This window comes from Staurois parvus, unplaced genomic scaffold, assembly GCF_062004578.1.
Source record: "Staurois parvus isolate SC_StPar_1 unplaced genomic scaffold, SC_StPar_1.0 ptg000160l, whole genome shotgun sequence".
Lineage (NCBI taxonomy): Eukaryota > Metazoa > Chordata > Amphibia > Anura > Ranidae > Staurois > Staurois parvus.
In genome coordinates this window covers 1,112,909-1,127,235 of record NW_028317956.1, presented here as the reverse complement: position 1 = coordinate 1,127,235, position 14,327 = coordinate 1,112,909, and the positions used below count along the sequence as shown (strand labels likewise).

The window sequence follows — 14,327 nt, the reverse complement described above, 5'->3', positions numbered from 1 at the left end:
CTTATTCGCCAGATAACCAGGTGAAAATAAATGAAAAATGGCAAAAAAGAAAACTAATGCAACTACCACATTTGAGGATTGCAAGAATACATTTTTGCTTTTGGATTTAGATACACTTTAAAGCGAGTGAACTTTCTGACTTTAGCAGAGCTGCATTGTTTCCCGACAAGCATTTGCAGTTCAGTAACTCCATTTGCTACCTGGAATATCTCAGGATATTTACATCATCAAATGCATTGCAAAACCCAAAATAAGAAGACAACAAAATTTACATCACAGACATCAGACCAGAATGATAAGGTAGGCAAGTCATCAAGGTTTGATAAGGACAACTAAGCAGAAGCTAATGCAGGTCATGATATGATATAGACCTTTTTCTTCTTAAAGATTCATCACTATGAAAGCCATCAAAGATCCTGTGTAATACCTACAGTGACACACACGTGGCTGGACCTCTGGGTGACAACGAACAGGTTCTAGAGGCCACCGCAGACAGAAATGACCTCTTTGTGTGATTCTCCTTCCATGTACTGGTGGATTATATGAAAAGTGCAACCGTGGACGCTGTGGAGGGCTCCTCCCAAAGCATTCCAAGAATGAAGACGTAACCATGATAGCTCCTTTGGCAGAGGCATACAAATCCAGAAGACTCTCCTAAGTTAAGGGCATTACATGCGGCAAAGTGTTGCTAGTTATGCAGAAATAATACCAAATGCTGGCAGGACAGCACAGATCAGATTGTGCACTTAGACATGACTCTTTTCCTCTAGTATTCTGTCCATCAGATGTCTGATAATCTGCAATGATGGTGAAACAGGAAAAATAAGAATTGGAAATTTGGGTGGAGGCCTAGATTTCTCAAGAGTCCCAATATGTAGCAAACACACCTTCTACATCGGTTCTGAATATTATAAACAAACCCAATACATTCCTGTTAGAACTGTTAAACACCAATCAACCCTAGACTTTCGATTCACCCTTGTTAAAGACCAGTTATAGTTTCTAAGAAAAGTACAGTAAATAAATCAGATCAAGAGGGTTCAAATAGTGTGTGAAGTTTCCTAAGAAAGCCATACAGTTTATTCTCGCTGATTTCCTCTTCAATGCAAAACAGCATAGATAGCGGAATCTCCAGTGTTAGCTATAGTGTTTGGACAGCCACGGCCCCCGTGGATGTCTGAATACGCAACCAGAAACTGCATCTGATGGGATGCAGTTACTGCTGTCGATTTTTAAAACTACTATTATTATTATTATACAGTATTTATATAGCGCCAAAGGGTATGCTCAGCGCTGTACAGTAGCACTATGATCAGATTTATTGTTTGCTCTTTTTCTAATTCTCACCCAGCCCTAGCAGAGAGGCCCAATGCTCAGTGGTATGCAGTAGAGAAAGACGACCATGCTCCGTGTGAGAGCAGATGTCTTTTACAGTGGTCTGACATACCCCCTCCTATGTCGGACCTATAACACTGCTGTGTGCTACCCACCTACCTACAGGTCCGACTCACCAAAGGAAGAGATACTGCTCTTGCACAGAGCACAGTGGTCATTCTTTACTGCAAAGTGCAGAAGATAATGTTCTGCTGGAAGAATATTCAAAAGATAAGACACTTATGACATAACATTTTGCACCACCACAGCCCCTGGATTTGTATGAAAACTTGAACTGGGCTTTAACATGTAGCTGGCTCAGTACTACTTCAGTGTATTAGTGTATTTAGTGTATTCTATTCATGGCTTCCTTACAGTCTAGTCTGCTTTAAGTACCTGTAATAAATTATGATTTTCTATAGAAATTATAAAGTGAAGTTTTATATTACTAAATGGTCATTTTTAAATGTCATGAAAGGTAAACTGTACTAAAGGTATCGTGGAGGCTTCAACTGTTGATCTTCTTTTAAAGATGCTAGTTGCTGGGCTGTCTTTGGCATCTATACTATCTGAGCCACTTACCTGGAACAAACACTCAACATTTAAAGTCAGAATCCCTGTTCTGCATTCTTATTCCAGGTCAGTTAACGTAGTGTCGCCATTATATCAGAATGACAGCCATCAAAATAGTATTTACCAGAGAGGTCAGCAATGGAAGCCAACATATGAACTGGTATATGACACTTTCCAGAAAGCGTTAAAGTATAACCAAAGGCAAAAGGTTTTTCGGGTTTTTAAAGAGTGGTGAGGGGTTAGAACCACTGTCAGGTTTATATTGCTATGTTCCAATTAGGAATTAGGAAGAATCCCTTGTTCTAAATCCCTGTTCACATCTGTGTGGTTGTTCGGGCCGCGATTTTCGCAGGCACGAGAGCCCACTTAATTTAATGGACTCCCGTGCCCCTGACATGGAGGGAAGAAGTCCCTGCACTACTTTGAAAATCAAAGCCCGCACAGGAACTGAGGTTCTCAATACGGTTGCGATAACCAGTGCAGGCCGCCATTTGTCAGGCACGAGAGCCCACTTAATTGAAAGGACTCCCGTGCCCCTGACATGGAGGGAAGAGGTCCCTGCACTACTGAGGTTCCCAGTACGGTTGAGATTTCCAGTGCGGGTGGCATGCCATTAGAATTAATGGCACCCACCTGCGGGTCCCGCATTCCTCTGTGTGGGTAGTGTGGCTGCGGGTATTTGTGCGGGTTCCGCAGCGGCACCACCCGCACAGATGTGAAGCGAGTGTGACTGTCTTGAACACTAACGTCTCTGTGAAAGTGAATGCAAAATTTTAATTTGTCCCCTTGACAGGAATAGAGGGAAAATCTTGCAATGGAGGTAAGTGGCCATACACTACGCAAATCTCAGCTGGGTACTGAGAAAGAGGATGAAAGTTTGCTCCCTTGATGGCCCTGTCACCAACTTACCACACAACATCTTTTGATTGAAAAATCAAAGAAGCGGGATAGAAATGTTTCACCCAAACAGCGGATGCATCCAGTTAGATGCGATCGTTAATTGGGTATCCCAACGGACACTGCCCGTAGCCATTAGAATACATTAGGCACAACAGGAGATTTGTACACCCAGACTGTATAACGTGGATGAAGGAAACTGCTGGATATTTTTTCTGAAGAAAAAAAAAATCTAAAAGATGAGCTTGGGCATCTTCCAAACTCATCTGCTTTTTTATTCTCCAGTGAGCTGCAGGCCGTGTATTTCCTTCAGCTCACTGGAGTCCAGAAAAGCAGGATTCCCCTCACAATGAAATTATATCCTCTCACTTCCTGTTGAGTCTACAGGACAGGAAGTGAAGGTAAATCTCCCAAATGAGACACAGATAAAACTGACAGTGGTTTTAAACCTTTCCTGTTCTATCCAGAATCCAGAAAAAAAGAGCTGGCTTTGGATATACTTTGAGCTTTCTGATGCATACAACTGAAATAATAAAAAAAAATGTTCTACTTTACTTAAAACATTTTATATGTTACAGAAAACAATAAAAATATGTCATTACAAGCCCTTGGTAAGAGGATCTTCACTTCCTATTATTTGTCCCTGTTTACAATAATCCTGTAAGTGCAGTGCAGTAAGTGCAGTAACGTAGTCCTTTCCCACTGACTTTACGCTTCCAGTTCTTCAGATGGACCTGATCAGAAGCTCCATGTAAGTCTATGGTCAGGCGAACGTGTGTACGTTTACATTTACTTACCTCTGAGTCTATCCAGACCCAGAAAAAAAAGGACCGCAATCAGAGGTAGACTGATATAAATGGACGCAAGCCCATTGTCATCTGGCAGCCCCCAGTTCACATACAGAAAGGTCCGCTGTCAAAATGCAGAAAAAAAATGAAGAACCATCCCATTCTGCTCAGATTCAATGGGGGTCTGTTCATGGATCCCCTGCTGAACTGACTGGACATGGCCTGTGTGAAAGGACCGTTCGTTAGTTAACCAATTAGAAGTCAGCTCTACCAATCAATGGCAGTATTTCAGCAAAGCCTACCACCGTGAAATGTTTGCAGAAATGCAACCGCAGAAATGTACAGTAACCAATTACAGTTACAAAGCACAAATCTGTAATTCTAAATGGTTACTGTAAAACTGACCATATACTATGCAATCTAAGTCTTCGGTCACACCGAATCCGACTTTGACATGCGACTTCAGTTGAATTCACAAGATTTCAAAGTCGGATGTCAGTGCGATTTCACGTGTGACTTAGACGCAGGGGTGGACTGACCATTCGAGCACTCCGGGGTCAGTAGGGGGCCCCATGAAATGCCCCTGGTACCTTTTATAGACTTTTCTGGATGTGCTTTGAGTGGACACAGGGGCCCCATGATCCCCTATTGCCCCCATGAGTTGTCAGTCCACCCCTGCTTGTAAGACATCTGTGCGACTTCATGCACAAATGTCTATGCAAGTAGCACTTGGACTTGCAAAAAGTAGTGCATTAACTACTTTCAAAATCGGTGCAACTCCGATGGAGTCAAAAATTGCACCAATCTGACTACTTCCATGGTGGAAAATAGGGTGCGACTTATCATGGAATTTGAAACGGTCAAATTGCAAGACAATTAGCACCGGTGGGGACTAAATATACAATCTCCTTTGAATCTACCATCAACTATGTAGTGTAAGAGCAAGTGTGATTGGAGAGAAATTCATTAGATTGTATAGATTTGTCACTAGATTACATGGTTTTGGTCAATTTAAACACGATTGTACTGGTGTACAGGCATTTTGCAATCAGATTGTAGAGTGTATAGTCATCCTAAGTTTCTGCACTAAAAGATTTTGCGGTGGTAAATCAGCATCTCTCCTTCTGTAATACTTGTACTTTGACTTCTACTTTTTCAAGTAAAAGATAAAATAAATTAGAATTGCACTCTAAGTGTGAACGCTAACGAATTCTAAACACAGATTTCTTTTAAACCTGCTCTCACTGTGTATTATAATAAATAAACGTATTATGTTTTGTTTTTGTTCAGTGTATTTTATCAGCATTTTTGTAACAGTCCACTTACTGTTCAACCAGAGTCTAATGACAAACCTATAGTGGTCATACACCAAACAATCTGATTGAACAAGTCTTTACAGACCTGGACAAAATGATTGAAAGTATGAATTATCAAAAAGACACATACTGTGTCACCAATCAATTTTGAGCAAAACTGATTAAAATCATTAAAACTGTTTGGATTGGACTGGACTAAAAAAAAATCAGATTATAGGAAAGCAGATAGATCATTATGATTGTACAGTGTAAGGCACATCAAACTCTTTTTTTGATCTTGTTATTTTTTTCTCCCACACAGTAGATCGATCATTAGTATGACTACACAGGCAATAGAAAACTTCTAGTGCTTTAAATTAGCAGAATACTAAGCAGTGCTATACAAAACATGCTACAAAGGTGTGAAGATCCCACTTCCAAGCACCTGTAAATATGATTTCTATACCCCGGTACATGTCTCAGTATCATACATGGTATCAGTAATACTCTGTTACTTACATGGTCTGGGTGAACACTGTTCAGAATGCTCACAGTGCACAATGCAGCTACATTCCAGAAACTCCCAAGCAAAGCTACCTGCAAAACACACTGATACCTCCTCCTCCTCCTCCTCCTCCGCTCCATGCCCCCCTACCTCTCCATGCCAGTGAAGTCACTATGCTACCAGCCAATCAGAACACAGTATGCAAATACCCCCCTACGCTGACGCTAGATACAGCCTAAGGTTCTGATTTTTTTTGAGATTTGCAGCTTCAGAAGTGTCTGTCCTCGGGGTATGAATGAGGATGGAGTGAAATCTCTGATTGTCTCATACGAGCTGATCGGCTACTGCACTTTATTTTTTCCTAAGGAAGCGATTAAACATTCTCTTTGATGCTGGTGGAACATGACCCGTGGTCCCCAAAGACAATCAGCCCCATAGATTCTTACTAAAAGCAGTAATCAGGACCTTTGACTCTTCCACCATAATACTGCTCACTATGAAATACACCTTTATGGATACACTACAAAACAGAGCGCTTTGTATCACACTTCATTTGAAATATTTTACCCCATAATCAAGTATTGGGATGTCAGGTACCCAGAAATTATGATTAATAATACTATCTATATTGTTTTCTAAATTGAACCCCTGAATACTGAACTATCTGCATGCATTTGTGTACTCCGGTACCCTTGCACTGACTTTCCAAAGTGTTTTACCCAATGTGGTGGATGGACAGATGTTGGAAAGGCAGAATGTGGGGGATGGACAGATGTTGGAAGGGCAGAATGTGGGGGATGGACATATGTTCGAAGGGCAGAATGTGGGGGATGGACAGATGTTGGAAGGGCAGAATGTGGGGGATGGACAGATGTTGGAAAGGCAGAATGTGGGGGATGGACAGATGTTGGAGAGGCAGAATGTGGGGGATGGACTGATGTTGGAAAGGCAGAATGTGGGGGATGGACTGATGTTGGGAAGGCAGAATGTGGGGGATGGACAGATGTTGGAAGGGCAGAATGTGGGGGATGAAGAGATGGTAAGTGAGGCAGTGTGTGGGGGATGAGCAGATGTAGGAGAGGCAGAGTGTGGGGATGGAGAGATGTTAGGGGGGACAGATTGTGGGGGATGGACAGGTGTTAGGGGGGGACAGAGTGTGGGGGATGGACAGATGTTAGAGAGGCAGAGTGTGGGAGGTGGACAGATGTTAGGGGGAACAAAGTATTTGGGATAAAGGGTTGTTGTGGGGGGAGGGGGATAAAAGGTTGTTAGGTGGGACAGATGTTAGGGGAACAGAGGGTGGAGGCATAGCTTGGGGAACAAAGAGTTGTGAGGGGCAAAGTGTTGTGTAAGAATATAAGTTAGGGAGATAGAATGTGGGTGATGAAGAGTTTTTGGGGATGTGGGGGTGAGGGGATGCACAGCATGGGAAATTAATAGTTCTTGGGGGGCAGAGTTGTTAGGGGAACACAGTATATGTAATAAAGAACTGTGTGGGCAGAGTGGGGGGGGATGAAGTGATGAAGCATTGTTAGGGGGAACAATTTTATTATTATTATTATACAGGATTTATATAGCGCCAACAGTTTGCTCAGCGCTGTACATTATAACATTATAATGGGAGACAGTACACAAGACAGTACAGTAACAATACGATTCAATACACGAGGGGTTCGAGGGCTCTGCTCCTTGGAGCTTACAATCTAGGAGGGAGGGGATAGTGGTACAGGAGGAAATAGCTGTGGGGGATGGAGTGGTAGGAAGAGTGGAGGAGTTCAGTAATTAGCTGAGGGCAGGGTAGGCTTCCCTGAAGAGATAGATTTTCAGAGTGCGCCTAAAGGTGAGGAGAGTAGGTGATGGTCGGTCCTTGGGCCCCTTCTCTTTTCCATCTACACCTCCTCCCTCGGCAAACTGATACACTCCCATGGCTTCAACTATCACCTCTACGCCGATGACATGCAAATTTACCTCTCCACCCCTCGCCTAGCCCGTGCCCCTCCCCCTCCATCACGACCAACAACGCCACCATCAGTCCCACCCCACAAGCCAAAGTCCTAGGTGTCACTCTAGACTCAAACCTGTCCTTCCAACCCCATGTCCAATCGTTGGCAAACTCATGCAGGCTCCACCTCCGCAACATCTCCAAAATATGTTCGTTCCTAATCCCAGACACTACGAAACAACTCATTCACTCCCTTATTATCTCACGTCTGGACTACTGCAACTCCCTTCTCACTGGCCTACCTCATTACAGACTATCCCCGCTTCAGTCTATCCTGAACTCAGCGGCCAGACTCATCCACCTTACCAACCGCTCTGCTTCTGCCACCCCCCTCTGTCATTCCCTCCACTGGCTCCCGACTGCCCAACGCATTAAATTCAAACTACTAACACAGACATACAAAGCCATTCATAACGCTGCCCCAAACTACCTCACCGACCTGATACCCAAATACCACCCAACCCGTAATCTTTGCTCTTCACAAGACCTCCAACTTTCTAGCTCCTTGGTCTCCACCTCCCACTGCAGGACTTCTCCAGGACTTCCCCAATCCTCTGGAACTCACTACCCCAATCCATCAGACTGTCACCTACCCTCCTCACCTTTAGACGCACCCTGAAAACCCATCTCTTTAGGGAAGTCTACCCCGCCGTCACCTAACAGCCGATCTCCTCCACTCCTCCTACCACTTCATCCCCCACAGCCACTTCCTCCTGTACCACTATCCCCTCCCTCTTAGATTGTAAGCTCGAAAGAGCAGGGCCCTTGAATCCCTTGTGTTTTGCTTTGTTACTGTATTGTCTCATGTTCTGTCCCCCACTATAATGTACAGCGCTGAGCAAACCTTTTAGCGCTATATAAATATTGTATAATAATAATAATAATAGTCTGATGGATTGGGGCAGGGAGTTCCAGAGGATGGGGGAGGCCCTGGAAAAGTCCAGGAGACGGGCATGGGAGGAGGAGGAGACCAGGGAAATAGAGAGTAGGAGGTCTTGTGAGGAGCGGAGAGTACGTTTTGGGTTGTATTTGGATACCAGATCAGTGATGTAGTTTGGGGCAGTATTATGAACAGCTTTATATGTCAATGTTAGTATTTTGAATTTTATCCGTTGGGTAATCGGAAGCCAGTGGAGTGATTGGCAGAGAGGGGTGGCGTATACGGAGCGGTTAGTAAGGTGGATGAGTCTGGCCGCAGCATTCAAGATAGACTGAAGTGGGGATAGCCTGCGGTGAGGTAAGCCGATGAGTAGGGAGTTACAGTAGTCGAGGTGTGATATAATGAGGGAGTGAATCAGTTGCTTAGTGGTTTCTGGGGTTAGGAACGGATGTATTTTGGAAATGTTACGGAGGTGAAGTCTACACGAGTTTGTCAGCAAATGGACCTGGGGCTGGAAGGACAGATTGGAGTCTAGGATGACACCTAGTATTCTGGCTTGAGAGGAGGGACTGATGGTGGTGTTGTTGGTCTTGATGGAGAAGTCAGGGGGTGGGGCGCGGGCTGGGGGGAAAAATAGGAGCTCAGTTTTGGAAAAATTTAGTTTGAGGAAGTGGAGTGACATCCAATCCGATATGTCGCTCAGTAGGCTTGTGATACAGGCGGAGACTGAAGGGGTGAGGTGAGGGGTAGAAAGATAGATTTGCATGTCGTCGGCTTAGAGATGGTAGTTTAAGCCTTTAGAGAGTATCAATTGGCCAAGGGAGGAGGTGTAGATGGAGAAGAGAAAGGGCCAGAGGACAGAACCTTGAGGGACCCCAACAGAGAGGGGGAGTGAAGAGGAGGTGGCAGCGTTATAGGTAACACTGAAGGAGCGCTGTGATAGATAGGAAGAGAGCCAGGAGAGAGCGGAGTCTCTGAGGCCAAGAGAGTGTAGTTTTTTGAGGAGGAGGGGGTGGTCAACTGTGTCGAAAGCCGTAGAGAGATCGAGGAGTAGGAGCACTGAATAGTGGCCATTAGCTTTGGCGGTTAGTAGGTAATTGGTGAGTTCAAGTAGGGCAGTTTTGGTGGAGTGTAGGGGGCGGAAGCCAGACTGTAGGGGATCAAGGAGGTTGTTGTTGGTGAGGTGGTAACTCAGGCGATTATAGATTAAGTGCTCTAGGAGTTTGGATGTAAATGGCAGCAGGGAGATGGGTCTAAGGTTGTTCAGGTCAGTGGGATCCAGGGAGGGTTTTTTAAGTATGGGAGTGATGTGCGTGTGTTTTAGAGGGGAGGGAAATTTGCCAGTAGAGAGGGAACAATTAAAGATGTGTGTGAGGGAGCGTAGGATGGAGGAAGAGGGTGATTGCAGGAGTTGTGAGGGGGCAGGGTCAAGGGGGCAGGTGGTGAGGCGGGCTTCAGAGAAGACCTTAGTGACCTCTTCAGTGGTAGCGAGGTCGAAGGACTGGAGTGTTGAGGGGGTTTTAGTGTGAGGAATGCTAGGTGGGGTGGAAGTCTGGGCAGTGGCGAGGTCGAGGGAGTGGAGTGTTGAGGGGGTTTTAGTGTGAAGGATGCTAGGTGGGGTGGAAGTCTCAGCAGTGGCGATGTCAATGACAATGTTTAGAATAAAGAGTTTGTAGAGGAACAAAATGTGGAGGAGAGTGAAGAGGTGAAGGGATGGGGGGGGGGCACAGCATGGGGAATGAAGAGTTGTTAGGCATCACAGTATGGGCGATAAATAGTTGTTAGGAAGGCAAAGTATGGGGGAATGAAATGGAGGGGGTGCATAGCATGGGGAATGAAGAATTGTTGGGGGGAGGGGGCACAGTGTGGTGAATGAAGGGTTGTTAGGGCGCACAGTATCGGGGAGTAATATTTGTTAGGAGGGGAGAGTGTAGGGGAAAGAAGAATGGGAAATGGAATGGGGGGGGGGGAGTTCACAGCATAGACAGTGAAGACTTGTTTGGGGGCAGAATGTGGGGAATTAAGTGTTGTTATGGAAAGGGGTCAGTGAGTAGAGGATGAACAAAGGTTGGGGGATGGACTTGTTAGGGGGACAGAGTGTGGGGCATGGACTTTTGTTAAGGAGATAGGAAGTGGGAGATTGACTGATGTTAGAAGGCCAGAGGTTGGGGATGTATTGATGTTAGGGAGATAGAACGTGGGGAATGAACTGATGTAAGGGGGCTAGTGGGTCAGAGAAGGACTGATGTTGGATGGACAGAGGTTAGGGGATTGAATGACATTAGGGGGATAAAGTATGGGTAACGAACTGATGTTGAGGGGATAAAATGTGGGTGATGAACTAATGTTAGGGGAACAGAGTGTCAGAGATGGGCCGATATTAGATGAACAGGTGTTGGTGGAAGCACTGATTATTTATAGAGACATATTGTGTGGGGGGTGGACATATTTAGGAGGGACAGAGTGTGGGGGATAAATAAGTGATTTACAGAGTATGGGAGATAGATCTAATAAGGGATAGAGTGTATGAGGGTTGAAGAGACATTGATGGGACAGCCTGTGGGGATAAGATGTTAGGTGGACAGGATATGGGGGAGAGCGATGATGGATAGAGAAAGCTGAGGGTTTACACAAGCACACCGTGTGAGCTGGAAATGGAACTTCTAAAAATGAATCATCACTTCCTTGCAATTATTTTCAAAACTATTGGGGCTGCCACAAACAAATTTGTTTTTCCTGCACAAGTAGAAGAACATGATAAACAGCAAAAATGTATTTATTTGAAGTCATTTTCCCCTATTCCCCTTACGGCTCATTTATTAAGAATGTTTCTTATAGCACGTTCCCCGAAAGCTTTTAAAGAGCACATAAAATGCAGCTGTCGTATGCCTCATTAATCTTAAGCTTCAGTTAGATACTCTCCCTATTTACAACCTTATGGTTTTGTTTTTGTTGAAAACTGAAATCTCTTTACTTGAGAAGATAAATATTTGGAGATAGTATAAGATATAGGTTAACCAGAACATGCAATACTTTGTAAAACACTGCAATGATATTAAAGGACACCTTTCAGTATCTTTTCTGAGTAGGTAAATTCCTGACATTTCGCAATATACAGCATAATTTGATGGTGAAAGCTCTACAGTACATTTTACGAGGGGTCTGGACTTTTAATTTTACATGTATAAAAAGGGATGCTAGCGTGGCATTACTAGTAGTAAGTGGCAAGTGTTTGCTGTTACTGATAGGTGGTGCACATGTTGCGGGCCAGTCCAGAGACTGTTAATGAAGATAGAGAGACAACAGTGTTAGTGCGTGCATGGAACAGCGTGTGGTGATGAATTATCTTGTGAACGAAGTCGTAAAACCCATGGATATCTACAGAAGACTTCAAGCACAATACGGTGATGAGACGCTCAGCCGCACTAAGACATTTGAATAGTGTAAATGTTTCAAAGATGGCCGTTCGTCCGTCCATCAGTGACAATCTTGGCCGTGGTGGTTTCCAGCCCACAGCAGTCAGTCCTGTGAACATTCAGCGCATTGAACGCCTGATCCTGGATAATCAACGCGTAACCTGTCGTGAAATTGCACAAGAGACAAATCTTTCTGTCGGAATGGTGAACGTAATGATGAGGAAGTGAAGCAGGCTGTTCTAGGATGATTCAGGCATACTGACAAATCTTTCGAGGCCAAAGCTTTCCAAGCAGTAGTTAAATGCTGGGATAAGTGTATAAATGTAGCAGGGGAGTATGTCAAAAAATAAATGCAGTTTCCACTCCTTGAAATTTGTTCTTTTATTTTATAAAAAAGCCTTGTTGTCTGTTGTTTCAGTTCATATCAATGAGCTGTGTTGGTGTGCGCTGAAAAAAACCCACAGGCTTAATTTTATTGCCCTGCATTGCATTATGATAGCGACTAATAAGTTGCAGAAAAAGTAATGTGCCTTCAAAAAAAATGCATCCAACACACATAAAAAACATAGCACAGTGCATGCAAAAATGCACCACAAAGCATATCCTCAGTGCATGCCAATGTATATGTGCTGAAAGGCATGCTGTGGTGTGAGGTCTTGTTCACACCAGCATTGGGCTGCATTAGGCAGCATTGCCCAATACAAGAACAAGGCATTTGTCTTATGTCCACTGACTTCAGTTCACACCAACACACTGAGCTGGTGTGCAGCACACGTTTCATGTTTGCACAGCATGTTCCCGCACACTGTAATGTATTTAATTAATGCATTGCAGCACATAAGAAGCACATACACTGAAAAAAGGAAGAACTGCATTTCAACAACGCATCGCACTGCAAAGCCACATGTGTTCACAACATATACCAGTGTTCGCATGTTATGCGCACAATAACATATGCTTAGTGATGTAAATGGGCCTCTAACCTACCTAAAAGAAAGCAATCCTCAAACTCCAGCCAATTGATTTTACCTAGATTGGAGAATTCAAGAGATCCTGGACATTTGTATCCCCCCCATCTACACTCACCGGCCACTTAATTAGGTACACCTGTTCAATTGCTTGGTAACATAAATTGCTAATCAGCCAATCACATGGCAGCAACTCAATGCATTTACGCATCTAGACGTGGTGAAGGGGACTTGCTGAAGTTCAAACTGAGAATCAGAATGGGGAAGAAAGGGGATTTATATGACTTTGGACATGGCATGTTTGTTGATGCCAGACAGGCTGGTCTGAGTAGTTACAAAACTGCTGATCTACTGGGATTTTCATGCACAACCATCTCTAGCGTTTACAGAGAATAGTCTGAAAAAGAGAAAATATTCAGTGAGAGGAAGTTGTGTGGACAAATATGCCTTGTTGATGTCAGAGGAGAATGGGCACACTGGTTGCTGCGACAATCAGATGGTAGGATCAGAATTTGGTGTAAACAATATGAAAGCATGGATTCATCCTGCCTTGCATCAACGGTTCAGGCTGGTGGCGGTGGTGTAATGGTGTGGGGGATATGTTCTTAGCACTAGCAAGGTGTACCTCATAAAGTGACCGGTGAGTGTATATTCCATCCCACATATTAATGCCATCATTTATTATTCTTTTGGAATACAGAGCATATTTCTGGCAATTCTGAAAAAAATCCCACATTTTACTTTTTAAAATGCCTTCAGGAAAAGTCTCACCACCAACCCAGCTGTTACTCAGCCAATCACCAGGAAGACCATCTATAATTTTTCTTTTGGTTGTCTCTTTTTCCATTAATTTGAACTAATTGAGTGAAACTAAAGACAAATTGTATAGAACCAATATGGATAGCTTGACCTATGTGTCCCCGAAACCCCCTTAGGCTTTACTCTTCCTACAAATCTATCTTGCACTTTGACAGGACATGATGCTATTACAGAATTCCTTTAACAGAGACACACAAAAGGTCTGTCAATGTGTAAAGTACAGTTTCCCTAAGTGTGGTCATTGGTGGCACTCAATATTACTTCTGTTAAGGAGACTTCCCCTCACTTCCTGTACACAACAGGAGTCAAGAAGTCTCCCCAAAGCGATTTGACAGTTGAAGAATATCCCCCTTGTGAGAATACCTCTCTACTTGAGTCTCAGTAACAACTGCAAAATGTTAGAACTTTAGAGACAATGGTCTCTAGAACAGAAATGGAGAATAGCTCCCAACCCTTCCAGAGGGGTCACAGATAATAATAAAAAGTGACAGAGTTTTCAAACCCTTTCCTACTCAACTGAAACTTAGCTGTGGCAGGTGTTACCCTTTAACCCTACTCCTGCTCCCACACAAGTGTATGACATTTAACTTAACTGCAGTCTTCTAGCCCCTGGTCCTAAGTATATCTCTAAAGTAAACCTTTAAGCAGAAGTCAATTTAAAAAAAAAAAAAACAGAAATTAATAACCGAGCTAAAATAAATAAATAAAACAACTTTTGCTGCAAAACTCACCTTTATTCTCGAGCTGCCCTTGGAAAAAATCCTAGCTGGCACCAGATGTCACTAGGCTTCAAGGTAGAATGATGCCTAG

General features: G+C 43.7%; 1 protein-coding gene across 6 annotated transcripts in view; it reads right to left on the bottom strand.

Annotated features, from left to right (window-relative positions):
* DVL1 (dishevelled segment polarity protein 1) overlaps positions 1 to 14,327 on the bottom strand; it is a 214,357-nt gene that overhangs the window by 77,229 nt on the left and 122,801 nt on the right. Inside the window, exons 1-2 of one of the 6 annotated variants that reach the window (XM_089675945.1) lie at positions 5,447 to 5,497; positions 432 to 797 (exon numbers count right to left, since the gene is read on the bottom strand). The exons of the other annotated variants lie outside the window; for them this stretch is intronic. Of the exons in view, the coding sequence (XP_089532071.1) occupies positions 432 to 612 (181 nt within the window). The 5' untranslated portion in view covers positions 613 to 797; positions 5,447 to 5,497. Of the gene's footprint in view, positions 1 to 431; positions 798 to 5,446; positions 5,498 to 14,327 lie in introns of those variants that run through there. 6 annotated transcript variants of the gene reach the window in all.